Below are 25,908 nucleotides of genomic sequence, written 5' to 3' on the forward strand. Positions count from 1 at the left end.
CGAGCCGCTCTCTCGGGCCAGGCCCCCCCCTGGGAATGGAAGGATGAATCATTTGGGGGCTAGCGTTCGTGTTGGGGCCTTCGGTGCCGCAATCATGCACCGTAGATGGATTTGATGACTGGAGGAAAAATGCCGCATTCCAGTCCGCACAATGGTCCAATACAAGTAATGAGACTGACGTGATATCTTACATGCGCCACTGCCTTACAGAAATGCGCCACCGCCTTACAGAAATATACGGTCTACCCAGTCATGCCATTAGTGCCCGCACTGTATGCATATATGCCCCTGTATTCTAGCTTACAGGGAACCCAGCCTTAAGAATGCGACCACTGGTGCAGTATGACTAGCCCCCAAAACTTTTGTGACGGGCCACCCCGCCCCTCCTCAAGGCGAAAACATATGCAGATGCTGCAATGCAACGCAACAAGCGCAGAGCTAACCGAAGGATTCAAGACATTGATGGATGATCCCATCTTATCTCGGGTATGCATGAAAAATTATCAACCCATCAATCGCCAAGGAAACTGCAACGTAGAACAAGGACTGCCGTTTCCTAGTTTGAAGAATTCGTCCGTACTTCATCTAAGTAAAGCTCAAGTCAATAGGATACAGTACAGTAAGTGATTTGTGGTCTGGAGATAATTTTCCATCCTCGACCTTGTATTTAAAATAATCGTGACCTAGAAATATTCAGAAACACTCTTGTCTACCGAGGAAATGAAATGATTCATAATGTACAGAAAATTGAAATTAGGACAAATAGAATTTGGTGTTCAATCTGATCTCGTGCTCCGCAGCACGATTTTGCCATAAGGCAAGGTGTTTGAAGCAGGGGACAATCCAAGCTCAACATTCAAAAGGATGGAACCGAACTGACAGATCTACCGGACCAGTTGCCGCGGATTGATATATGATACGAGTCGCAATCTAGCGTCAGTCTCTGCTGAACATCCAATATAAGTGTGCAGTCCGCTTTGATCCATCAGTGCCTCACGAGAACTGCCGTTTTGTTAACCATTTTTAAGCGCCAGGATTTCGGGAGTTGGTGATTACTCACAATATTGACTCCATAGCATCCTTGTAGTTGGACATGTTATTTTTGGCAAACGGGCCGGTCCTGCATGAGTGGGTACTCAAGGCGGAGATGACGGCTGCCTCATTTCGCGCATAGTGCCGGACGGGCAAATAAGCCTTGACTTTGGGACTGCTGCTTCCGTACTTGAATTCGACATTGTAGAGTATACCAGCCGTTCGGTGATCATTGGTTGGAAGCTCCTCATCTTCTGCAGCGTCCTCTGCTTCCTCGCTTCCGAATAATGCATAGTACAGCCTGCGCAAATCCTCCAGACCCTGTTCTATTCCAGGCTGTTGGACACGATCACCCAACGTCATAGTATGCCTGATAGAGGCAAAACTCGTATCTCTTGTTCGAAAATAGATCTTGAAACGAGACTCGCTGGGGTCCACCAAGTCTATGGCCAGCATGTCCATCTCTAGTGGTGGACTCGTTGGGTCGTCAACGTATCTCTGAAACTTCACGAGAGCTCGAAGGTTGTCTGGCGTATTGCCTGGTGCACCCTGAATTGTCTCTTGAATAACTTGGAAGTTCGTGCGCTTGTTTGCTTTTGCCTTGAATCCAGGAAAGAAGTAGGCCTTGCTCACGATGGCACCGTGGTCGAGGTCAAAGGCATAGAATACCGTGGTCGAGTGGCCTTCTACCGAGCCCTTGGCCTCTTCTCCATTAAGCTGCTGTTGGAAGTAACTCAACCACTCAATGTTGGTTTGGGGTAGTAACCGAACTAAGGTCTCTGGGAACTTTGAGACCATGAACTGGTTGTATGGATCTAGGCTTGTCCCCGCATCAAGTCCAATCGGTTCGATGGAAAATCTGATCTTGGGAGGCTTGTCACCCGTCCTCCAGTCCCAGCTTAGCTCTATGGGATTGTGATCATCTGTCATGAAGCTTTTCCATTGCTGTTGCGTGGAGATTGGAGACGGACCCAGACTAGGAGTGATTTCCAGGACGAACTTCAAATGATGATACTGCGATTGGCGGGAATATCCTGCCTTGTCCAGCAGAATGGCCAAGGCATGACCAGATGTCGCCCTGTTTTATTAACTGCTATCAGTATTGCTGCGTCAAGTAGGCGGAGGAGACCGGGGAGTGCTCTTGAGCAGAAAGGGGACTGGTGCTTGATGGAACATTTCGAGTATCTTACCACCAGTACCGTGCATTTTCATCGAGGGTCTCACGATATTCTGAGTCAAGTAATCGAAATGCTGCTGTTTGGGGACATGGATACCCAGGGGTTTCATTCCTTGTTTTCAAAGTAACTTCTCTCGACAGAAAGGTGCGAATGCCATAGATATGTGAAAGAAGTGAATGAATGAAGTCTTTGAACAGTTGGCTCGCCATAGGTGAAGACATTGTTTTTTTTTTTTTTTTTTTTCCCTTATGAACTGCAGAACGTCTGTATCAGATGAGAAATCGAAAATTCGGGCATTTAAACGTGTGGTGCACCATCATCACACATGAAAATGGACTGACGGCTATCTAGAGGTGCCGCTGACAGGCATAGGACCACGGGTCCCACATACACCACGACAGCCACAGTGCGCCTTCTGTCTGAGTCATCACTACAACGTTCAGTTGCACGGATGATCAGATTGATTTCCTGAATAGACTCGAAGGAGCGATGGCCGCACTGCTTGTACACTACTTGCGGTTTACGCTTTTGGACCCCAAGATCGTAACCATTTTGGGTCACATTATTTGGAAAAATCAGCCCTGTACTTTCGAGCAAGAACACTGCTTTCCCGATGATTGCATCTATCATATGACAAGATCTAACTACTTCGAGAGCATCTGACACCAACCAACGAGATAAATTTTAGCGGGGAAGAAAAGTTAGCCCGGGGTCCAGAGCGACACCGCCCCCACGGGCAGGCAGATTTTGTAGCCCCTGTCCGGAGGATCTGGGAACTGGCATGATAAATGTGGGAAGTTCCCGCTAACCGATTGGACTAGGTCTCAGCATAACGGCAACGTTTTGGTCCATCTTTGTCAAAACAACTGGCGCTTATATCGGGTTGCTTAAACCTCGAGACCAGTGTCACTTACACTTGCACATGTTTCGATGACTTGTCATTCATTACCCCCCCTCCCCCCCCAACAGGTCATCTAGTCTCAGAGGCTGTGGCTCTGGCAAATTAGCTAGTCGTGGATATTCATCCTGATAATACTCATTAGCTCCTGGAAGATAATGTCACCCATCTCAATTGCTCTTGGGTTTATTGCCCTGATAGCGTGCTGCCAGTTAATATGGACTCGGTATCGAAGACACTTGAGCTCCATCCCTGGCCCATTTGTGGCCAGCTTCAGCAATCTTTGGAAGGTTGCAGCCGTCTACTGTGAGGACATGCCGGGGTGGAATATAGGAGTCCATGAAAAGTACGGGCCAGTCGTACGAATTGGCCCAAGTCACGTATCTTTCAGCAGTCCAGAGGCTTTTCAGACTATTCATGCCTCAAGGCAAGCATTTGCTAAGGTACATCATCTTAAGAAGCACTGATAACAAAATGTTCTGACCTTATGTGGATTTACAGACAAATTTCTATGAAGTAGGCGCTCCACCTTATCATGGTGAGCTCCTTGAAAACCTTTTTTCTCTCAGAGATACACAACGCCACACTACTCTGAAAAGAACTATCGGAGGTTTCTACACAAAGACCGCTGTGAAGGATTTCGAGTCCAAGATTGACACGTGCGTTGGTCTGTTCATGAGTAAACTCGGAGAACACGTCGGCAGTGAAGCTTTGGAGCTCGACATGTCGATGTGGCTTCACTTGTTCGCTTATGACTGTTTGAGCGAGATCAATGTCTCAGAGCGGCTCGGTTTTCTTGAGGAAGGAAAAGATGTTGGGGGCAAGATCGCCTCTGCTGATCAAATATTCTATTTGGTCGGACTGGTATGTTCACAACTCATCCATTCATTTTTCTTACACCTAATTGAAGGAAATAGCTTACTCAGGCACCCGTTCTGCATTTACTTTATAATTTTCTCAGAGATTTGAAGCCTGCGGAAGAGGCTGAGCCCATATTTAGGGTGAGCCAAATTCTTATATCAATCAAAACTCATCTTTGTGCTTACGGTCTATTCCAGTTTACTCTTGATAAAATCAGGTCCAGGGAGAAAGCATCCCAAACGCAGAAAGACATGCTTGATAAACTGCTCGGGCTTCACCAAGAACAGCCGGACAGACTGTCTATACGAGATGTCACCGCTGCTGTCTATATAAATCTGTAAGCCAATTGCATCTCCGTTTACGCATTGTTCTTACCGGTCACTAGAACGGCGGGTCACGACGTGCTTGCGATTACCCTTCGTGCAATATGGTACTACCTGGCCATCAACCGGAGCATTCTAAACAAATTGCGAACCGAGATATTCGAGCTGGGTCATGACCTTTCATCTCCCGCAGTTCCTTGGGAAAAAGTCTCGAAGTTGCCTTACCTGTATATTTCCCTCCCTGACTGAACACTTGCTATGCTGGCCAGTGCTAACAACCAACAAAAGTAACGCCGTGATACAAGAAGCCTTGAGAATCCACCCGAATACGGGGACGATCATTGAACGCAAAGCTCCATCCGAGGGTGTCGTAATTGATGGTTACAGCATACCTGGAGGCACTACTGTGGGCGTCAACGCATGGGTTCTCCACCGAAACAAAGATATCTTCGGTGCTGATGTTGACAAATTTCGCCCCGAGCGATGGTTAGAAGCTAGCGAAGAGAAAAGGCTCGAAATGAGCCGCTATCTATTTTCTGTAAGTGACGGTAGCCCCTTAAAAGATCCGTGGATTATACTACTTGAGATCGGGCTTCCTCTGACTCCTTGAGTATAGTTTGGAGCGGGTGCACATACTTGCATTGGAAAGAACATTGCTATTATGATGATAACGAAACTGATGGTTGAGTTTTTCCAACGATACGATATGGCACTCGCACATCCAGAGAGGAAGTGGAGAGTCCATGGCAGCTGGGTGACTAAGCAGACAGAGATGAATATGGTTGTTCGAAGTCTGTAGAGCTCTGCTTCGAGAACATTTTCGGTGATTGATCTTCGAAGCTTGGAAACTCAATGTTGTTTACCAAGACAAATAAGGGAGATTCTGACACAGCTCTCCTCTTTAATGTCGTTACAGACAGCAATATCGCCATTTAATCACTTTTCCTATGCCTTCTTTCGTTGAATACCAAAAAAAAAAGAAAAACAACAGGGGAGGGGGGCTCTCTTCATATTCAAAAGTCATCATCCCAATATTTGATTTTTAGTATCCATTTTCGTGTCCATCTAAAATAGTCGAGCCGATGTGACAATGAAAATGCAGTTTGACGTGTTATGTATCTTGCTTTCTTAAACCGTTCTGTGAGTAACTCCCACCTACCTATCTATATAGGTAATGAACGCGCTCTTAAGAAGCAGGTTGACGAAGATTTCACATCAGCCAACACGAATTTTTTGCACATTCGGCGGAGCATCACATGAAAGTACAGAAAGAGTTCTTGACGTGTGCCTGAGAAAGCCGACGATGTGAAAATCAAAAACATTAAACCTGAAAATAGAAGAGATAAAGCTTTGTTAAAGGTCAGCTGGTATACCGTGGTAGTACTGTAACATATTCTACATATCAAGCCCCGAGAGCGGTGATTAGAATACGGAAGCCGATCAATTTAGTGGCTCCCTGGATCGGAATCTGGGAAATTATGGCTATTGCTGATAATTCTACATAACTGTGTAATGTATAGGTATATCTCGACATTTCTTAATATGGCGGGCATCTGCATTGTTTGCAGATCAGAATTCGCGTCAGTGTTAAGCTGACGTTGGTGGCATACGCAGCCGTGATATCTATAAGCATAATTATTCAGTTTCGCTGATTGCGGAAGAAGTTCTTATTGGCCACTTATGATGTTTACTTGAAAGCCACTATGAAACTGGCCTTTTTCTTTGATTCTTTTATTCTTTTTTCGAAGAAAAGAAAGGGAAAAAATACCTATATATATATAATCCTCGATTTAGTAGCAACGATCCTCGACTGCTACATTTATTATCGCCGCCCATCGTTATACTAATACGCTAGAAAGGTTTTAAATGACGCTTGAGCATGATATTATATAATCAGTATCCGTATGACGGTTGTTCGAACTGGGCAAAGTCCGCTTCCTGCAGGGACTCCGGTAAATTCCTTGCCCGCATCGCCACCCCGCACTGCCGCCGCCACGCCAGATGCCTGCATCTCAAATAAGGCTGCCTTAAAACTCTTCCGACCAGCCATTGGTTTTGTTTTGAGAATAATCAAGAAGACCCAGTCACAGCAAAAACTGCTCTAGCGCGCACCTTTGGTCTTGCCTGCAAATCAAGGTGCAATCTTACTCAATTACGCTTTAGAGCAATCAAAGAGCAGCCTCATTCTCACGACTGATGTTTTAATCAGCGACATCGACCGGAGCAGGAAACGTCCTGGACCACAATAGGGACCATGCCTTCTGAGCCAAGAACTGGGAACTACGAACAAGCAAATCGAAGAAGAGTAGATAAAACTTACGAGCTACGACGTCGAAAATTGATGCTAGCCGAACTGAATCCGCCTGTCAATACAAATCCTCCCTGTGATGAGGTTATTCTCGTCACCCAGGTGTCTCTCGAGGGCTGGTTCTTCCCCGGTGCTTGGGTCGACGGGCACATGGCGAGTGCGCGGTATTGCAAAATAGCACATCTTGGCCTTTGCGAGAGCGATCACCTTCATGTCACCGTAGTGGACGCAGAAGGCAACAAAGCCCATTTCCGGTGGCAAATGACCAAGAACCTTATCCACGCCCCCATGCAGCAAGTTCAGATGGCCGCCGTCATCGTCATGGAATCTTCTTCTGAAGCCGACAATATTCTCCAACGCTACGTTGCCAAGTGTACAGTCACCAACATCAAGGCAATAGTCACCTGGTGTGACGCGCCTTTTTGCCCTGATCGTGAGCATCAAGTCTTGATAGACGCAACGCGAATGAGGGCGAGCTTCAGCCACGTAGAGGAGGAGCTTGCCGTGGGTAGGCTTCCATGGGTCTTGCCCATAATGATTCCCGATTGGCCGATTCGGCTCCGACATCAGAAAGAGGATCTGGAGGAAACACAAGACCAGCTCTGGAAAAGACTTTCCCGCTCTAGAGAAGAACACGGCTCTACTAAGAAAAGCAACCTATACGCAAATGCTGTGACATGCGGTGAGCTAAAGGTGATGGCACCTTTGCTCTCTGACAGAACTGTGGACGATTCTCTGCTCATATGTGTTGGACATGACATTGTCAAAGATATGGAGGCCTGGCAAAGTAATCAAAAAGCAAGAGACATGACAGAAGACTGGAGACTGCAGCAAAACTCTATCCCCAAGCGTGTTTACGATGTTGAAACTGGACAGATCGTTCCTTGCACAACAGACACAGAATACACCGCTCTTAGCTACGTCTGGGCTCAGCACAGCGAGAAGACAACTATATCGATGATACAAAAACTCTCATCCAAAATGGGGACGCGTTACTGGTGGGTTGACAGGCTTTGCATGAGGACAGCGGAAGAGAAAGCTGAGGAGATCCCGCGTATGGCTGGATACTACCAAAACGCGAGAACAACCGTTATCTTCGACCGCGATCTGGCATCAGAGACTTTCAAATCTGCCTCTTTCAGCCGCACATGCTGGACTGGAAATGCACTTGAAAGTATGAGCAGGGAGTTGCAGACGGCCGTGGACTACACCACCTGGGCCAAGAGGGTGTGGACCCTTCAAGAGTTCGTACTGGCGAGCAGAGTCTTGTTTGTAACACATAGTGGGTTACTTGAGGGATATTTCTATGGATCCTGGTCAGCCGGAAGTCCCTACTGGTCATCCCTCTACTTCACGGATGTTCCATGGTTTTCCATTGTCTACGAGCCTAGCGAATGCGAGTTTCAGCGCGCAACTGTGGGCCGCAGGTTTGGATTTCTCAATGATAGACCAATCGGTCCGTCTAATTATACCTGGCCCCGACCGACACAAGGGAGTAGTCTCTCATTGGGAGAAGCATGGACGCTAGGCAAAGGAAGACAGTGTACCCAGAAGGAAGATCTCATTTATGGCATGACGGCTTTACTGGCGAACAGCAAGAACATTATAGTTGAGTACGGCATCGACTGGGCGGAGCTGATGAGACGATGTTGCCAATGGGGCCTTGTTCAGGCCGACGTGCTGACCTCGCGACGGATCTGCAATGAGCAGGGGGTGTGCTGGGCACCAGATGTATCCGACCACAATGTGCCGATACTATTTAATGGTGACGAATCACGCAGCAATACGGGCTTCGCACGCCCAAACAAGATGATAACAATGAATACTCTCAGCTCGGAGTGTGAGGTCAATTTACCTCAGCTGGATATTCATTGTGGGCCGGACACTGCAAAAGGTAACAGGACATGGGGAGTGCTTTGGTTCGATGGAATAGCTTACTCGGCCGTATTCATAAATGCCTCGATCCCACTGAGTCATGTGAACTGTACAGGTCTTCTGGTTGCGGGTGAGAGCAAACGCCTCTTGTTGGTGTTGGGGCAGATGAAAGGAACAAACGACGTGATCTTTTACAAAATCGGCATGTGTGAAGCAGTCATCAACGAAGACGAAGATGATTTGCCATGGGAGAAAATTTCGAAGGCGGCAAACCGTGTAATGTTAGGGTAGTGACTGTCATATCTATATTGGCGGTGTAGAATCACCGACTTTTGGACTCGGAATCTATTGGTGAGATCGGTTTATCAATCTCCATCGATCCTCAGTAACCCCATCTCTTCAGATACGCGTCGATCTGACTTGCATGATTCTTCTTGATCCTCTGAATCTGCTCCGGGGTCCGCTTACTCAGCCACCTTTGCGAAGCGAAATAAGGTGGGAATACTGCCTCAAGAAACCATTTTACCCCGGCCAATTCTCCGACGCCCTTGATATCCTGCGGCCGAAGCACACCGGCTCGAGCAAATTCCTCACTCAATACTTCCAAGGTTCTCCACGGAACATCAGCTCTCTCCTCTTCTGCCGTAGGAATATTCCCTTCGCACCCGTGGAGAAGGCACTTGACCCATTGCTGCATTGGGCCTTCTTCGAGGGGTCCGAGGAGGATGTGACCCAGTAGACCCATTGAATAGAAATACTCGTCCGCCGGAGTGGCCACGTGCGAGAAATCAAAGTCGAGCAAGGCTGTCAAACGATTGCTTTCGACATCAAAGAGCATGTTGAATATGTCTAGAGGCTGATTGTTAGTGATCTATTACTCGATGATGAGCTGAGAGTCGACATGAAATCCAACTCACCAAAATCTCCGTGCACCAATGTTGGTCGATGAATCGAGTTCTGCTCTGCTACCTTTGCGATTCCATCTTGGGCTACAAGCCTGTCGAGACGATCCCGCAAACTGTTTCCGCCGGGCTGCAGATCAGTCTCGCGCCAACCACGGACAATGTTCTCATTTCCATCGGCCTCTTGGAGCTGATGACGCAGCATCTGGGCATGCATCTCCGGATACGTCTCAAACGGCCCTCCACAGGGAATCGACGTGGGGCCCGTGACAATGTTGCCCGCTTCGTCAAACCGCAGACCGCCGTACCCCTTGACGCTCGGCGGCAGCTCGTAGCTCTGAATGAGCTTGAAGACGGTGGCAATCTGCGCCAGCAGGTCGCGCTTCTTTTCCTCGTCAAGTTGTTCAAACGACGTCTTTTCCTCGCTGTTGGCGCTGAGCCCAAACGTGCTGTCGAGCCCCACACCAGCCTTGTGCTCTTGCAACACATACCCGTACGTACCGTCCTGATCTGAGGGGGCGCATGAATTCCAATCGTATACCTCTGGTACCAGGCTTGAGCTGTACGACGACAGGGCATCCCTCATTAGTGTCATGGCTGCGACTTCATTCTCGACTCTTGCGTCATGGTTGACCAGTGCCTGGGGATTGGAGATGCGAATCACCACTATGGCAGTCTCAGCGGGCAGCGATACGACGCCCGGCTTGACGATTTTCTTGGTCTGAGAGTTGACGGCGTCTTGCAAATCATCCGACGCAAGGTCGATTTGATAAACGAAATTGTTTGAATCTCTACCCAAGGTCTTTAATCCAGTTACCTATGACACGATTTCAGTTCATGTCAAAAAGACGTCGAGATTCAAGATAAAAAGCAAAGAACCAACCTCGCGACCAAATTCATCGCGCAGGAGATCTTTGATGAACCTCTCCCGGTTTTCTGGAGTTTGCTCCATCATTGGCGACATTTCTTGGCAAGACTCAAGATTCTGATCAAATACGCGTCTGGCCTTGGGTTGAAGAAAACATTCTCGGAATCATATGAGAAGATGGGTCTTTTAATACCCGAGTCTGTCATATCATGTTCATCATATCATGTTCACATCATATCATGAGCTTGCATAAGCCACATGCGGGACATGGGTTCAATTGTCTCATTCATGCCTCGACACCCTTGTAGGTGTGCCTCTGATTGGGAAGGTGCGTTTCCAGCAGATGCGGCGCAGCGCTTTTACGCATGCCATGAGGTACTATGTATGCATTTAACTTGGCACTCACAATTTTGCATAAGAGTGGTGTTATTGATACCTTTCTCACCAACCATTTACTGGTTTGTACATTGTGTGCAAAATTGATAAAGCTGCAAGATCTTATTTCGTTGTGAGGGGGCACCACGTCAAAAATCCAGATGCTCGTTGTTTGACGAAGAGTCGTGCTTTCTCTTCCGGATCGGTTTGCTCATCTAAACTTCGTTAGTTTATAGTCATTGAATTCCGTGGTTTTGATTCCCAGCCCCTGGCTCATTGTGCGCGATGTTGTGAGCGCACAATACCGCATTTTGACGGTTTGAGACCGTTGTCTTGCATGCCTTTGCAGGGAAGTGAGGTCAATCAAATACACACTGGTTTGGATTGAAAATCCCCTGGGGGTTCTACGATAGAATAACCAACGACCACATTTTCCACAGCCTGCTGAGGGACATTATCAATTTTGGAAGCACCTATGTGACGGTACTGCATTTTGTGCAGGAATGAGCTGTAGCCTTAGTTGGACTGGGTCTGCTCGCTGCAAGGTGGGGGGGCGAGACTTCTAGCGCCGGATATGCTTGAGCTGGACGGCTCTGCGGATCTGCACATCGGCGACATCGTAACAACGCAATATTGTGAATGGTAGCCGTATTCCATCATCAGACATGCAGGTGTTCGGTTGGCTATCAACCCGCCAACTTATATGTGATGATCTGCAGCCCGAGGAATCATCAAGGGTGGGGACCCACCCGGCGAGTATGCAAGTCAAGCCAACTGCATACTTGGCTACCCTTTTGATATGCACGAACTTTGTTACATTTGACGCACCAAACCACTGCACTAGCTGAACAAAATGTGAAGCTCCGGACTAGGAACTAGCCTAATAGTGGTTATATGGTACGGCGCAATAACATTCGACTTTGGTTTATTGCAAACGATGATAAGAACGAACTTGTCTCTTGAGACCAATCAGACGTGACCGTCTTGCTCAGCAAGTGAGTGTACTCACCACACTTAAAACAATTGAACTCTTCCCTGCAGCCGCCAATTTAACGATACCACCATTAGCCCTGCTCCCCAAGAAAAATACACAATGGGGCTCTACACAGTGTTGCCAGAGAGTGTCCAAGAAGTTGATATCATCATCGCTGGAGGTATGTGGAATAGCAATTGCACTGCACGAACGCCATGATCAACCCTCACAATGAACCATGCATGAATTCTTTTTTCCATTTTCGGGAGGCTAATTTTGCATCCATAACTTCTAGGTGGAACGTCTGGGTGCATTGTGGCGTCAAGGCTAGCAGATGCAGATCCGAATCTTTCAATTTTAGTCATAGAGCATGGGCCCAACAATCAGAACAACCCTCTGGTTACTCACCCCCTGCTCTGGCGCGCACACTTGGCGCCACAAACTGGGACGACCATATACTACATCGGGAAGAATGAAGCTCAACTCGGTAATCGTGGTATCTACGTTGCTGCTGGTGGCGTTCTCGGTGGGGGTAGTTCGATTAATCTGTCCATGTATACGCGACCACAAGCCAATGACTACGATGCATGGAAGTCAAGAGGCTGGTCCTCCAATGATTTGATTCCATACATCAACAAGGTATGCGAGACTTTCTTGTGTGTTTCTTGCGGGAGCACGGCTGACAGGCTCCTATTAGGTAGAGACATACCACGGCGACGGACTCAAGGAGCACCACGGACACAATGGCCCAATTCATGTTTCCAGTGGTCCCTATCGCCAGAATGGAGCAGAGCGAAATTTTATTTCCTCTATGAATCAATTGGGCTACTCAGAAAACAAAGACTTGCAGGATCTTGACTCGAGCACTGGAGTATCGCATTGCCTCAAGTATGCAAGCGCAGATGGTACACGACAAGATGTCGCACATGCCTATCTACACCCAAGAATCCAGGATGGTCGTCACGATAACCTGGAGGTCCTTCTCGAGTCGCAGGTGACCAAGGTCCTTTTCGATACCACCACCAACCGAGCCCTTGGTGTCGAATATAGAGCAAATCCCGCATTCTCAAAGGAGGCTGCATCACAGCCCCCACGCCGGGTCAATGCTAGGCAATTTGTTGTTCTTTCATGCGGCACATTGGGCAACCCTCCCATCCTGGAACGTTCGGGAGTGGGGGATACGAAAATCTTGGAGAATGCTGGAGTACCAGTCGTGGCAGATGTGCCTGGTGTAGGAAATGGGTATCAAGACCATCAAGTCATCTCCTATCATTACATGTCCAGCATGGCGATGGAGGAAACAAGTGATATTGCATTCCGTGACCCTGCCACGGCCATTGGGTCGTTGTTGATGAGTCAAAGTCCGATTCTTGGTTGGAACGGCTTTGATGCATCGTCCAAGATCAGGCCAACCGAGACAGAAGTTGCTTCCCTCGGACAAGACTTTCAAAATGCGTGGGACAAAGATTTCAAGGACCTTCCGTCAAAGCCTCTAGGGACTGTGATCTTGTCGACAGGGTGGGTGATATTTCTGAAGATTGCCCATGTTCTTACTTGTTACTGATTTGAGTAGACTCCTCGACAACCCAGCAACATTCCCAGAGGGAGTTTATTTCTCCTTGGGATGCTACAATTCTTATCCATACTCGAGAGGCCACATTGTATTTACCCACCAGTCCGATGACCAACACACTATGCTCTAGGCTTACTGACAATCTGCGAAAGCATATCACCGGACCAGCGATGGATGACGCTCTTGGTTTTGAAACAGGATTTCTTGCAGACCATGCTGAGATTGATCTGAAAACACACATATGGTTGTTCAAAAAGCAGCGCGAAGTGGCACGACGCATGAACATTTACAAAGGTGAGGTTGAAGGCCATCAACCGGCCTATCCGACAGGATCAAGCGCCACCTTTGCACCTGCTGTCCCGACCAACAATAGAACTTTGATTGGATACACTGAGGAGGATGACGCTGCTATCGGTGACTACATTCGGAAGAATATCACCACTTGTGTAAGTTTAGTCCGTGGACCCACCCTTGGCGCAGTAGTCACACAGAAAGCTTTGATATCCATTATAGGATATAAGCAGATGCTGACTATAAACCATTCCAGTGGCATGGCCTTGGAACTTGCAAGATGGCGCCTCGTGAGGAACAGCTCGGTGTGGTTGACGAAAGGCTCAACGTGTACGGCGTCAAAGGGTTGAAGATTGCGGACCTCAGCATTGCCCCGCGTAATGTTTCGGCAAATACCAACAATACTGCCTTGACGATTGGGGAGAAGGCTGCTGACCTCATCATTCAAGACCTTGGGCTCATTTAGGGCAATTTGCGTAAAATTGGTTCTAAAGACTATACCTATTCAGCTTGGTCGGTGGTGTTATATCGTACATGGTTACCAATTGTGGGGAAGCAATCCAACATGAATAGTGGACACCATAGCAGAATGGATACAATCTTTCCAACGGTTGTCAAGTTCTTTGCATTCTGATAATTTAATTCCAACCCACTCGTCTAATAACATGGGGTTTTCAACTGCTACCCTTTATTTATTCTCACGATGGTTCATATTCGTAACACCTGCAATTTATAAGCTCAAAACTAGTATCAACAGCCCCGACCTTCGTAAATATTTATATCACCGAACTCGGCAGTATAAGTGCCAATGCAGGCGCCCGATGATTAGCCGGGACCACCCAGTTACGCCTGCAAGGTGTAGAAATAGAGAGATAGACAATATCATTAGCGTTGTTTCGGACAGCCGACGGCCAACTCTTCTTATTCACTTACAATCTTGGCTACCTTATCTACTACTCTGGGTACGGATAGGCGAGCATACAGCGCCGTCTTTGTAGGCGATGGACCGTAACGGTGCGCGCAAACCGCGTTCTCGCCGCAACAGGCCGTGCGACTTTTGTCGTTCGCGCAAGGTTGCTTGCAAGATCGAGAAAGAGCCCCCTTGCCAACTTTGCCTGGACAAGTCCCAAGAATGCACCTTCAATGAGGCAACGAAACCTCGAAAACGGCGTCATGTTGGTACAGAGGGTGCGCCCGGCACAACGGCGGGCAGCTCGTCAGCGGCCACAATTCATCCCGAAGCCGGCATTGCTGCAGACATGGGCTGGTCACAGTATGAGGACGATAACGATATGCTCACTAGTTTCCTACAGACCTTTGACCTCGAGCAGAACCTCCTGCCCGGACCCGCAAGCTTCCTCAGACCAGGCCCACACTCTGCTTCCTCCGCCTCCCCAGGCTCTGGTATTGGACAATCCGCTACTGGTGATTACCCCGTCTCGGAGATCTGTTCTGCTTCACAGCGTCTTATTTTCTTCTACTAGGTACATCGGGTTCTCAAGATCTGGAGCACCCTACTGTTGATCCCAAAAGTCGTCATGACTGGACCAGTACAGCCAAGAGATATGTCGGTCCTTCTGGAGATCTCGACCCATTTCTATTGGCCTACCGCTCCTACAACACCGACAACACATCGGTTTCTCATTTTGCCGCGATAGAATACCATCGCACGCGCCCGCTCAATGGAGCTGATTGTGAAATCTTACCGCCTGCGGTCTTCACCATGAGCCGTAGCATCAGCTCCACGGTTAGCACCAGTCTTACTGAAAATACCCTGCGGCATTCATTTGAGCAAAAAATCGATGATATTACTGCATCGGGGCTGGTTGCATTGTTTTTTAGGTTTGTCCATCCTTATCAACCGATAATCAGCCGTCTTCAGTTTCCAGCCGAGGAAGAAGGCGTATCTCTCATACCTCTGGGTCTGCTTAGTGCCATATGTGCAACAGCAATACCATTTGTGCTCTACGATGATGCCCTCTGTGTTGAATCCTCAAGGCTTCCCACATCGAGCGAGCTCTACGATATTGCGTCGGATGCACTTGCGAGAGATTTGGGGAACCCTTCAATCGTGACTCTACAGACTCAGCTGCTTCTCTTACATCGTCACCGTGATAAACAAGCTCCCATAGGGGATGCTTCCATCTGGTCACAATGTGGTCAAATGGTATCTTTGGCGCAGATTCTTGGCCTCAATGACGATTCATCGAGCTGGACAGCCCTCACAGGGTGGGAGAGGCGCCTACGGAAGCGATTATGGTGGGCAGTCTGGATCACTGAGAAATGGACAGCTCTGGGTCAGGGCATGCCAAGCCACATATCCAAGGCAACCTGGACAGTCCCGCCTCTGGATCGTTCGGATCTCATTGATGATCCTGGCCATAACGAAGAACCATCAATGTACTTCAAGCTGCTTGCGGAACTGACGATCATATTAAATGACATTATCGAAGCCTTCTTCACGCTGAATTCTACAACGCGCGCCATGGACGACTTTGGCAATTCTCTCCAAGTTGCCCGAGCACTTCGACTGAGATTGAAGGACTGGCATAACTCGCTTCCAGAAACGCTCCAGACAGAGCAGCAGAGTGGCAGTTGGATGATGGATGATTCATCAAGTCCAGATCTGAACGGAAATGCTTCGTTGGGGGTTGCTTTTTTCACTGCGCAACTAACGATTTTTCGAGCTTTGATGCGGCCGATCTCAATGAAACGCCTGCACTCTGCTATCGCCGGTCTCAGCATGGGCAGTCTCAATTCCTCAAAAATCACCCCGCAGTCTGTGTCTGCTACTCTTGACGGTGCCATTGTTGCACTGGAAAGCTTGATTCGGTTTGTCGGGAATTTCAACACGACAGAATGGGATGCTTTCTGGCCTGGGTGTATGTCTAGCCACCTGATTTATTTATCCGTCGACTTTTCATGCTTTTTTCGATTAGTACTCACATTGTTTATACTAGGGTCTAAGCATAATTTTGCGCTTGCTTCAACGTTATTGTTACAGTGTTGTCTAATCACATCCCCTACCGACAGTTGGCAGGCAAACCAAACATCAGCGCCTCAAGGAGCTGACCCGGATGCGCGGTCTCTGGGCCAATTGGATGCTAACGACAGACCTTTGGAAAGTTCAAGCGGCGCTCAATTATCGGCCGTACACGCTCGCTTGCAAAACCTCGCCCAGAGATGGCGATGGACCTTGCGTTTAGCAACGCGAGGAGCGGCCAACAATAAAGGTCTTATTGATTCCAGTCTACGGCGTGTTGATGCGCTATTGACGGAATGGAGAAGGGCACAGAGCACTCACTTTGAGCATCCCACCTGGGCCAATAGAAGGGACAAGACGTAGACGAAGGAGCTCATGGAAGAGCTAGCTGATCCTGTTGAGCATGTTGAGGTACGAGAGAGGTGTATTGAGGAGCTACATCTATTGAGCCATTGCTGGTGGTCTGCGGCGTATATCGTCCGCGCTATATGACAGAAGAATCCCACACTCAACTCCTCGATATGACCAATATCATAGTCGTTCGCAACATCTTAGAAGATGAGGGGAAACTACTGTCTAAATCCCGTCCGCCGCAAGCATTTTTGGTTCCACAACACCAGTATAGTCTGTTATCATTCGGTACTGATCTGGCCTTCTGTGCTTTGCAAAGGCAAATGTCTTCTCCTTTCCTCGTCGGCAGTCGCCTAGATCAATGTTCGCAATCACCAACTCATCCTCCTTGGTGCTTGCCTCGGCAAGAATATGCCCGTTCGGGTGGACGATAATGGTGCCCGAGATAAGAGAGTGCCCATCTTCTAGGCCGCACTTTGCAACATTGACACTGAAACACGCATTCATGTAACTGTTGCCCTGGCAGGAAAGCTTGTGATGAAAAAGCACCTCCTCCTCGGCTGTTTTCCGATCAATGTCCTCGCTAGTGCCCAGTAATTGCGGCGCATATGCCGTCGTATTGTAACCACAGAATACAAGCTCGGCCCCCTGTAAACCATATGATCTCCAGCCCTCGGCCCAGCGCCTGTCGTTGCAGATGAGCATACCAAAGATGGCATCCCCCGAGCCCTCGAGCGGGATAGCTTCACCGGGACCGGCTGCCGTTTTGGCGGCATTTGGCAGCAAGCCTGGCGCTCGGAATGCAGGAAAGCCCAGGTCCCCGTTTGAAAAATAGCGCTTCTCCAGCTGCTGCGTTGCGCCAGGTTGTTTGAACGGCTCCACTACACCAGGGAGATGGACTTTGCGATACTTTTGAACAATCCGGTCGCTGCGAGCAGAATAGTAGACGCTCGAATTGTAGTAGCCAAAACCGTCTCCCGTCGGAGCCTTTTCGGCATATCCCACATAAACGTCAATGCCTAGGTCCCGAGCATGGTCGAACAGCGGCTTGATGCCTGGTGATTGACGCAGGCCTCCGTTTTGGGGATCATCGAGGTCAAAGTATGCTTCAAGCTCGGTATGATCCATAAGATGGCGAGGGAAGAAAGTAGTGAATGCCAACTCGGGGAAGGCGACGACTTGAACACGGCTTGCTGATGCCTGATCGAGGAGGCGGAACATGCGCTGTAGGACCGACTCTCTTGAGTCTGCGAGGTGGATGGGCCCTAGCTGTGCAGCTGCAACCCTCAACGGGCGCTTTGGGCGTTGGTTTGTGTTTGTCATTGTCAAGGACTCTGGGTGCGGCGTGGCAGTCTTACTTGCTGTGAACCTTTTGATATGCACCTATGGGTTTCGTCCTACAGTTTGCAGTATGAGCATTATATCTGGCTGCCTTCTACCATAGTCTGGTATTCACAATGGACTTATCGAGCCGGTATAACAATACATACTAGCTACTAGGTTAGGTATGTAATGTAGGCGTCTTAGTTGGTCTTCGGCTAGCTCCGGTGTTTGCCGTCGCCGTCGCCGTTGATTTGGGTTCATGCCGACGGCCACTGGCCTCCCGCTCGCTTTTGACCAATCTAAAGTTGGAGCTCTGAACCGGAGTGTGGAAACAATGCGAGGATGTCTTATCATGATGTCGTCTATACCATTTCAAAATTTTGTCTTCCAACTTGCAATGCGCTGGTTTAAACCTCGGCCTGCTCACCCCTCACGACTCACCAAGATCAGCCACCAGCTCCGACAGGACTAGCAACAAACGCCCCCCAGACACCATGCTGTCGCAGCTATACTACAATGCTACAGTCATCACAGTCGATAAGCTTAAGCGAATCATCCTTGATGGGGCCTTACTGGTCAAGGACGGGCGCATAGCAGCAGTGGGAAAAACTCTCGAGTTGCAACGCGATTTGCCAGACGACGTGCTGCAAGTTGACCTCGACCAGCGTATCGTGATACCCGGCCTAATCAACAGCCATGTGCATCTCATCCAATCCATCATGAGAGGACTTTGCGAAGATCTGGAGTTGCACGAGTGGGCATCATGCGCCATCTGGCCCCTCGAGGTCTCCTTTCGGGCCGATGACGGCGCCGTGGCCGCCAAACTTGCAGTTGCGGAGATGATGAAAACAGGAACAACGTGTTTCCTGGAACCCATGTTACCAAGTTCTCCAGACAATGAATTCTCCAGAATCGTGGATGCTGTCGGGCAGTCAGGTATCCGGGCCTGTCTGGGCAAACTGGTCAAGGTACCCAGAAGCGATCCTTCCGCTGGTATACGCGATGATCGCGACGGAAATGCTGGGCAAATGACCATTGAAGCTGCAAAGCTGGCGCACGAGCAATACCACGGGTCATACAACGACCGTGTGAGCGTATGGATGGCGTCTGAGACTCCTCGAGGGCAAGATGAAGCGGGTTTCCAAGCGGTCGGCACCGCTTGCAAAGACCACAACATCAGACTTACCGTACACTGCGCCGAGGCCCCCGACGACTGCCACCTGATTGCAAAACACTACAAAGCGTCTCCCGCCGAATTCTTGCGGAATGTGAACTCGACTGGGCCGCATGTTGTAATCGGTCACATGGTCCACCTCGCTGAGCAGGACTTTGGAATTCTGCGCGAGACGGGGACCTCTGTCGCCCACAACCCGACGAGTAACGCCAAGCTTGCCGACGGAATCGCTCCCATCCAGCGAATGTTAGAAGAGGGTATAAATGTGTGTCTTGGGACGGACGGCGCGCCCTGCAACAATGGCCACGATCTCTTCCGTGACATGCATTTGGCGGGTATCCTTCACAAAGCCGTAAATACAAACTCGAAAGCCTTGCCAGCCGAGCAAGTACTCGAAATGGCCACCATTAACGCTGCAAAAGCTCTGGGACTGGAGAAAGAAATTGGCAGCCTCGAGACTGGCAAAAAGGCCGATTTTGTCGTCCTCAACCATGACGGGTTGCATGCTGCACCCTACAGCCCATCAGAGTCTGCCAAAGGAGGCATGCCGCCTTCTACTCTAGTAGTGCACAGCCTTTCGGGTAGAGATGTAGACATTGTTGTCATTGATGGAGAAGTCGTTGTTCGGGCCGGGCAGTTGGTGACAATGGATGAGGAAAAGGTGAAGAGGGATGCTCGAACCGCGATTGCTGGGATGAGAGCAAGAGCGAATGTCAATGCGCAGAAGATGGCTAGGGGCTGGCACTATGAATGAATCTCTCACATGATGACTTTACGTTTTTAAAACCATGCAAGACCACCTGGTATGATTAGTGCTAGTACAATGATTAATTGGTTTTTAAAAGCCTTGCCAGAGGTGCCAAGGTTGCAAGATAGAAGTGCGTGGCATGATTTTACTAGTACCCATCGCAGGGAGGCTGAATTCAAGTAGCGCAGTATTTTGTATCGATCATGGCATTGCAACAAACTATGCAGAAGTTTGGTGGAATGCCTAGTGTAAAGTCATTTTATTCTGGAAAGAAAAGAATTTACATATGCGCGATCAACAGGCCGTATTCCCATGATCTTGACACATGGTCCGCAATGTATAGGAGCAAATTCATAGCCTGGCCATAGATTGGAAGCAATCAACCGCCTCACAAGCCATTCCCCTTCCGTAACCATTAGTCTGCGTTTCTGCTGCTTCGCCAGTGGACGCTGGACGAATGCGGATGGACTCACCAAGATGCTTGATATCCTGCTCCGCCCGCTCCATAATTGTGTATCACCTGTTTGCCATTGATCACTTGACGTTCGATGCGTGCGCCTCCGACACGGCTTGCTGCAACGGTACTTAGCTCGTAGCCCAATGGTAAGATATATCATCAGCAATTAACTAACGTCGTAGCCCAACGGCATGATACAGGACCTTGAGATCATCCGGCCGCCCAAGTTCTGGAGCCAATTCACAGCAACGCTTCTTTATATCCTCTGCCAGATGAGGGTCAATATCTCCGCTCCATGAATTGTCCAGGCGGCAGCCACCGAGAACGACTCCGCCATGTGGTCCACGGGGGAACACATAGGTGGTGTCGTTATCAACCCTCCGCGGCGAGCGGAAATACATTCGCTTTAAAGGGACCTTGGGGGACTCTACAAGGAGGACCTGGCCCTAGAAGCAAGTCAGATTAGTGAGTTTGGATTCAGATGGTGACGGTTGCGGCCAACTTTTGTAGGGTAGACATTGGCATCTTGGACACCTTTCAGCCCCGCTGAACCAAGGCCTGTACAATTAAAGTACGCGCTAGCACTGGGATAATCAGAAAAGAGCTCTTGGATATCACTATAGATTCGACGGTGCATTTGAATATTTGCTTTGCGCGAGGTGGTTTGTAACCTAGAAACGATTTATTAATCGACTTAGGACAGCCAGCTAGGAAACCAACATACCATGGAAGATATATTTGGGTATTAATCACAAAAGTATCTGTATCATAGCCAAACACAGCTCCAGCTGGTAAAGCGTCTTCAGATAGCCTTCGCAGGCCTCCGACCAGCTGTTCGTACCAGATTTTGCCGGTCGCAACACTTAAAACATCGGCATCCTTGGGCTCTCGATCATAGATGGCTCGTATTTCCATTCGCTCTACGCCTGTTTCCTGCGACTGCCGAGCGAGTTTGGTCAATCTCTGGAAAGTGATCTCGTCCCATGTCTCCTGACGCCCACTGTCGAGAGCGACAGAAAGCCAATTTGCGCCTGCGACGGGAGAAGCGTAGGTGGGGTGTCGGTCCCCCGGGAAGTACTGCGCGGCAATGATTACACTGCTATTCGGATGGCGATTCTTCAACTCTAGAGCAGTAGAAAGCCCTGTCACTCCGGCTCCAAGAACAACGAATTGGTGTGCCATGCTTGCTTGCTTGCTTGCTGGTGGGGGGAAAGAAATGGTACGAGAGAAGAAACACCCAAGGTTTTACACTATTACATTTCTTGAATATATGCAAAAGTCTTCAAAGCCCGTGGACTGGGAGATATCTCACAAAGAGGTTCGGGATGCCCATGCTTGCTGTCGGGTCGGGCCCAATTCTCATCTGCATACCACTATAGGCGTTCACTCCCGAGGTGGGGGCGGGCGCAATCGCGGTTTGATCGTATGATCCACAGCCCTGGGAAATAAAAGAACGGCCTAGTCAGTGCGACTTTGGCCGGCGAAGTGCTCGCCGGCGCTAACGCCCATGTTGGCCGTGAGCTTGCAGTCGTCGTCTGCCACCAATGCAAGTTGGCAGAGTTCGTGAAACATGAGCTATTATCGTGGGCCTGAGGTTTTCCATCTCCCGGTAGACTATATATCTACGTGGATGAGCGAGGTCTTGGCAGGGCGTTCCATTGCCAACACAATCTTGTAGTTGACATGGAGCTCGATTCGATTATTGTTGTCAGATGGTGGGTTATGGTTCCCATACACTGGGGTGTGCTTGAGCACACGGATCAACACCATGGAGTCCAGATAGATATACGGGACCTCCCGGGGATTAGCCGGGGCCACCTAAATAAGCGTATATTTTATTAAAACTAAAAGGCGTAAAATATAGATTAATATATTATATAATTAATATTAATATTAAATTAATTTAAACTTTAATAGGAAAATATTATTTTAATTAATAATTAAAAGTTTTAGTGCTTTCGCCGAAGCTACGAAAATAATAATTACGAAAAAAGCCGGAATCGGCCTAACGGTATCGTTAAAAATAACTTCCGATTAGAATAATTAGGAATATACGTTTTAGATTTAAGCATAAATTACCGGATTAACTAATTATTTTAAAAATAAAACGATTTTAATTAAAATTTTAATTAAACCGGATATTAAAAAGATTAAATATATAAAAACCGCGGTAGTAACCTTTAAAGCTATAAACGAAAGCGATAATCCGAATATTTAAAATAAAAAAAACGAAAAATAAATAATAACGGATTTTACTAAAAAAAGTTAAAAATTATTTAACTTCGATTATAATTATTATAAAATAAAAAAGGCTATATACGCTAAATAATATACGGCGATTAAAAAAATTACGAAATAAATAATTATTACGATTTTTTTAGACTTTTTTTTTATATGCTATTTAATTAATAAGCTTTTGTATAAATAATACGAAAATTTTAGGGCTTGCTATAGCAAATTAGCTTTAAATAATAAAAAAAAGCAAAAAAATAATATTTCGAAGCTTTTAAGCCTTTAAAAATATTAAAAAAAGCTATAAATTAAATTAATAAATAAAAAATAATTATAGCGAAAGCCTAAATAAAGCAAATAATTAAAATATAAAATAATTCGGTTTAAGTTATAAATTTCCTAAATACCGTTATTTTAATTATATTATAATAAGCCGCCTTTTATTAAATTTATAAAAAATAAAGTATTTTAAATAAAAATTTAAAATATCGGGTAATAAATAATAATTTTCGTAAAAGCTTAAGTATTTAATAGCCGATTAGGCCAAAAATTAAAAAAAGCGCTTTCGCAATTTACGCTAATAAAGCTAATAAATAGCTTTAAAACGGATAAAATAAAAACGTTTATTTTATTAAAAATTAAATATTTTTTTAATTAAATACGGCTAATTTACGTAAAAAAAAAATAAACGAATTACTTATAATAAAAAATAAAAAAATATTAAATACCTTATTTACTACCTTTTTTACGCCTTTAATTTATATTTTTACGTATTTTTAAAAAAAGCCTATTTAAATTTCGTTTTTAAAAATAAAATATAAATACGAATAAATAAAGCCTTTAAAAAAAACTTTAATTTATAAAAGCAGGTTCGTAATATAAAAAGGATTAAAATTAGCCGAATTAGTATATTACGAATAATTAAGGAAAAATCGCTCCCGATTAATACGGATTAATAAAATAGATAATTAATAATAAATATATAAAGTAATTTTATAATATTTATAAAAAACTACTTTTTACGCTATTTAATTATTTTAAATTTAGCGATAACGATTTTAATTATAAATATAAAAATAAAGCTTATTAATTATAGGCAAATTTTTAATTATAATTTTATTTAATTAGGCGACCGGAAATTATTTATTTATAAATATAATATAATAATTATATAATTCGGATTTAAAATATTATTATTAAATAATATAGCTTATTAACCTAGATTGCTAATTATATTAATATTATTCCGTTAATTATAAAAATAAGGATATTATTAAAATAATAAAAATAATTTTATAATATTACGCAAAAAAAATAAATTTTTAATTAATATATTTTAAAACTAATATAAATAATATATTTTTAAATATAGATTTTATAAATTACCTTTAGCGTTATTTATTATTTACCGGAAAAAATATATAATATAAATAAAAAAGCTATTATTAATTAAAAAAGTTATACGATAATATTATAAAATAGGATACCTAGGCCCGGCAGCTTTTAAATACCTTATTTATTTATTTTAAAAGGTAAAAATTAAAGGACTAATTATAATAAAATATAAAGTTTGCGTATTTATAAAAATTAAGCGCTAATTACGGCAAGCGCTACGGCTAATTAACGAAAATTATAGCGAACGATTAGCTATAAATTTTTATAATTATATTAAAAAAATCGAAAATTATATATTTTAAATATTAATTATTTATCGGCAAACGGAATATATATAAAATTATTATTTTACGGAAAAAATTGCTATTATATTAATTAACGCTTTCCGATCGTTTTTAAGCATAATAAAAACTTAATATAATATTAAAATTAAAATTATCGAATATAATAATAAAATTACCAAAATTAAATAAGTAATCGGAAAATATTTTAAAAATAAATATATTAAATTTAAACCTTTAGCATTATATATATAAGCCTAAAATAAAGCTATTAAACGCTTAAAGGGTATAATTAAAAAAAAACGTATAATACGCACCGGCGCAAAATTCTTTTATTAATTTTAGCCTAAAATCGGTAAAACCGCGGTATACCTATATAATCGTATACCGAATTATAATTCCCGATAATATATATTATATATAAAATTTTATAAAGCAATTGCGAAAATAAAAAAAGTCTTAAATCCGAGCTATAAGCTTAATTAAATTTATTTTAAAATATTCGGATATAAAGCGTATATAATAACGCTAACGATATAATAAAAATTTGGCCGTTTATAGCGATTAATACCTAAAATATAAATAGGATATTTAATCGGATATAAATTATTTAATATTTATAAAATTTAGATTTTTAATCGGAATAAATTAATTAATATAAAAAATATAATTATAAACGAAAAAAAATTATATAATAAAAAATAAAATATATTTAAAAACGAGTTTTTAAATGCTAATATTTAGCTTATCGCCGATTTCGTAACTAATTACGCAATATTTAAAAACGAGATTTTATAAAAACTAAAAAGTAAAAAAACCGCCGCAAAAAATATTTTATTAAGCGATAATTAAAATAATTAAAAAAAAAATAATAACTAAAAAAATAAAAAAGCAGCGCTAAATAAAAAAAAATAATACCTTTTTATTACCGCGAAATTTGCCTTTTAAACTTTATTATAAATATTTTTATTAGCTTTATTAACATATAATATAAAAGCGATTATAATTAAAAATACGGCGCTATTAAAAAAAGGACCTAAAATAATCCTATAGCAAATAATTTTTTTAGCTAATTATAAAGCTATTCCTAAAGCAGGATAAAGCAATAATTAAAATAATAAAGCGAAACTAAAACGCTTTTTTCGTTAAAAGGTAAAAATTTATAAAGCGGAAATCCTAGCTTTTTTTAAATAATATTATAAATTATATTATTATTTATTTAGCAAATTATTTTTTTAAATAAAAGCTAATTATTTATAAAATTATAAAAATATATAATTTTAAACTAAAATTAATAAAAAGGATTTATAAATAAAAAGTAAATAAATCTTTAATTATATATAAATATATATATATATAAATTCGATAAATACGGGAAATTTTAAAAATATAAAGCAAAATTTATCGTTTACGGTAATTAATAGGCGAAATCCTAAAATTAGGAAATTTACGCGGTTATATTAGCTAAAAAATTATTTCGCATTTTAATCGCGATTATAGCAAAATT

At 44.7% G+C, this 25,908-nt stretch overlaps 9 protein-coding genes across 9 annotated transcripts; 5 read left to right on the forward strand and 4 right to left on the reverse strand.

Moving 5' to 3' along the window:
• Nucleotides 1–1,056: 1,056 nt before the first annotated feature.
• On the reverse strand, nucleotides 1,057–2,208 carry PFICI_03884 (uncharacterized protein; the record flags this gene model as incomplete). The annotated part of the gene is made up of 2 exons (XM_007832465.1): nucleotides 1,057–2,110; nucleotides 2,162–2,208. The coding sequence occupies 2 exons, from the start codon at nucleotides 2,206–2,208 to the stop codon at nucleotides 1,057–1,059; spliced, it is 1,101 nt and encodes a 366-aa protein (XP_007830656.1).
• A 1,058-nt stretch (nucleotides 2,209–3,266) lies between these two features.
• PFICI_03885 (uncharacterized protein) lies at nucleotides 3,267–5,091 on the forward strand (the record flags this gene model as incomplete). The annotated part of the gene is made up of 7 exons (XM_007832466.1): nucleotides 3,267–3,551; nucleotides 3,610–3,972; nucleotides 4,026–4,109; nucleotides 4,167–4,306; nucleotides 4,355–4,519; nucleotides 4,581–4,830; nucleotides 4,909–5,091. The coding sequence occupies 7 exons, from the start codon at nucleotides 3,267–3,269 to the stop codon at nucleotides 5,089–5,091; spliced, it is 1,470 nt and encodes a 489-aa protein (XP_007830657.1).
• Nucleotides 5,092–6,546: 1,455 nt separating this feature from the next.
• PFICI_03886 (uncharacterized protein) lies at nucleotides 6,547–8,766 on the forward strand (the record flags this gene model as incomplete). The annotated part of the gene is made up of 1 exon (XM_007832467.1): nucleotides 6,547–8,766. The coding sequence occupies one exon, from the start codon at nucleotides 6,547–6,549 to the stop codon at nucleotides 8,764–8,766; it is 2,220 nt and encodes a 739-aa protein (XP_007830658.1).
• A 91-nt stretch (nucleotides 8,767–8,857) lies between these two features.
• On the reverse strand, nucleotides 8,858–10,332 carry PFICI_03887 (uncharacterized protein; the record flags this gene model as incomplete). The annotated part of the gene is made up of 3 exons (XM_007832468.1): nucleotides 8,858–9,324; nucleotides 9,393–10,194; nucleotides 10,261–10,332. 3 exons carry the CDS (start codon nucleotides 10,330–10,332, stop codon nucleotides 8,858–8,860), a joined length of 1,341 nt encoding a protein of 446 aa, XP_007830659.1.
• Nucleotides 10,333–11,713: 1,381 nt separating this feature from the next.
• On the forward strand, nucleotides 11,714–13,923 carry PFICI_03888 (uncharacterized protein; the record flags this gene model as incomplete). The annotated part of the gene is made up of 6 exons (XM_007832469.1): nucleotides 11,714–11,774; nucleotides 11,889–12,232; nucleotides 12,291–13,111; nucleotides 13,167–13,254; nucleotides 13,319–13,612; nucleotides 13,714–13,923. The coding sequence occupies 6 exons, from the start codon at nucleotides 11,714–11,716 to the stop codon at nucleotides 13,921–13,923; spliced, it is 1,818 nt and encodes a 605-aa protein (XP_007830660.1).
• A 535-nt stretch (nucleotides 13,924–14,458) lies between these two features.
• PFICI_03889 (uncharacterized protein) lies at nucleotides 14,459–16,803 on the forward strand (the record flags this gene model as incomplete). The annotated part of the gene is made up of 3 exons (XM_007832470.1): nucleotides 14,459–14,882; nucleotides 14,942–16,339; nucleotides 16,418–16,803. The coding sequence occupies 3 exons, from the start codon at nucleotides 14,459–14,461 to the stop codon at nucleotides 16,801–16,803; spliced, it is 2,208 nt and encodes a 735-aa protein (XP_007830661.1).
• A 213-nt stretch (nucleotides 16,804–17,016) lies between these two features.
• On the reverse strand, nucleotides 17,017–18,114 carry PFICI_03890 (uncharacterized protein; the record flags this gene model as incomplete). The annotated part of the gene is made up of 1 exon (XM_007832471.1): nucleotides 17,017–18,114. The coding sequence occupies one exon, from the start codon at nucleotides 18,112–18,114 to the stop codon at nucleotides 17,017–17,019; it is 1,098 nt and encodes a 365-aa protein (XP_007830662.1).
• A 494-nt stretch (nucleotides 18,115–18,608) lies between these two features.
• On the forward strand, nucleotides 18,609–20,042 carry PFICI_03891 (uncharacterized protein; the record flags this gene model as incomplete). Its single annotated transcript, XM_007832472.1, has 1 exon — nucleotides 18,609–20,042. One exon carries the CDS (start codon nucleotides 18,609–18,611, stop codon nucleotides 20,040–20,042), a length of 1,434 nt encoding a protein of 477 aa, XP_007830663.1.
• A 463-nt stretch (nucleotides 20,043–20,505) lies between these two features.
• On the reverse strand, nucleotides 20,506–21,675 carry PFICI_03892 (uncharacterized protein; the record flags this gene model as incomplete). The annotated part of the gene is made up of 4 exons (XM_007832473.1): nucleotides 20,506–20,609; nucleotides 20,669–20,939; nucleotides 20,996–21,164; nucleotides 21,218–21,675. The coding sequence occupies 4 exons, from the start codon at nucleotides 21,673–21,675 to the stop codon at nucleotides 20,506–20,508; spliced, it is 1,002 nt and encodes a 333-aa protein (XP_007830664.1).
• Nucleotides 21,676–25,908: the final 4,233 nt, after the last annotated feature.

This window comes from Pestalotiopsis fici (assembly GCF_000516985.1).
Source record: "Pestalotiopsis fici W106-1 unplaced genomic scaffold PFICI_Scf_2, whole genome shotgun sequence".
Classification (NCBI taxonomy): Eukaryota; Fungi; Ascomycota; class Sordariomycetes; order Amphisphaeriales; family Sporocadaceae; genus Pestalotiopsis; species Pestalotiopsis fici.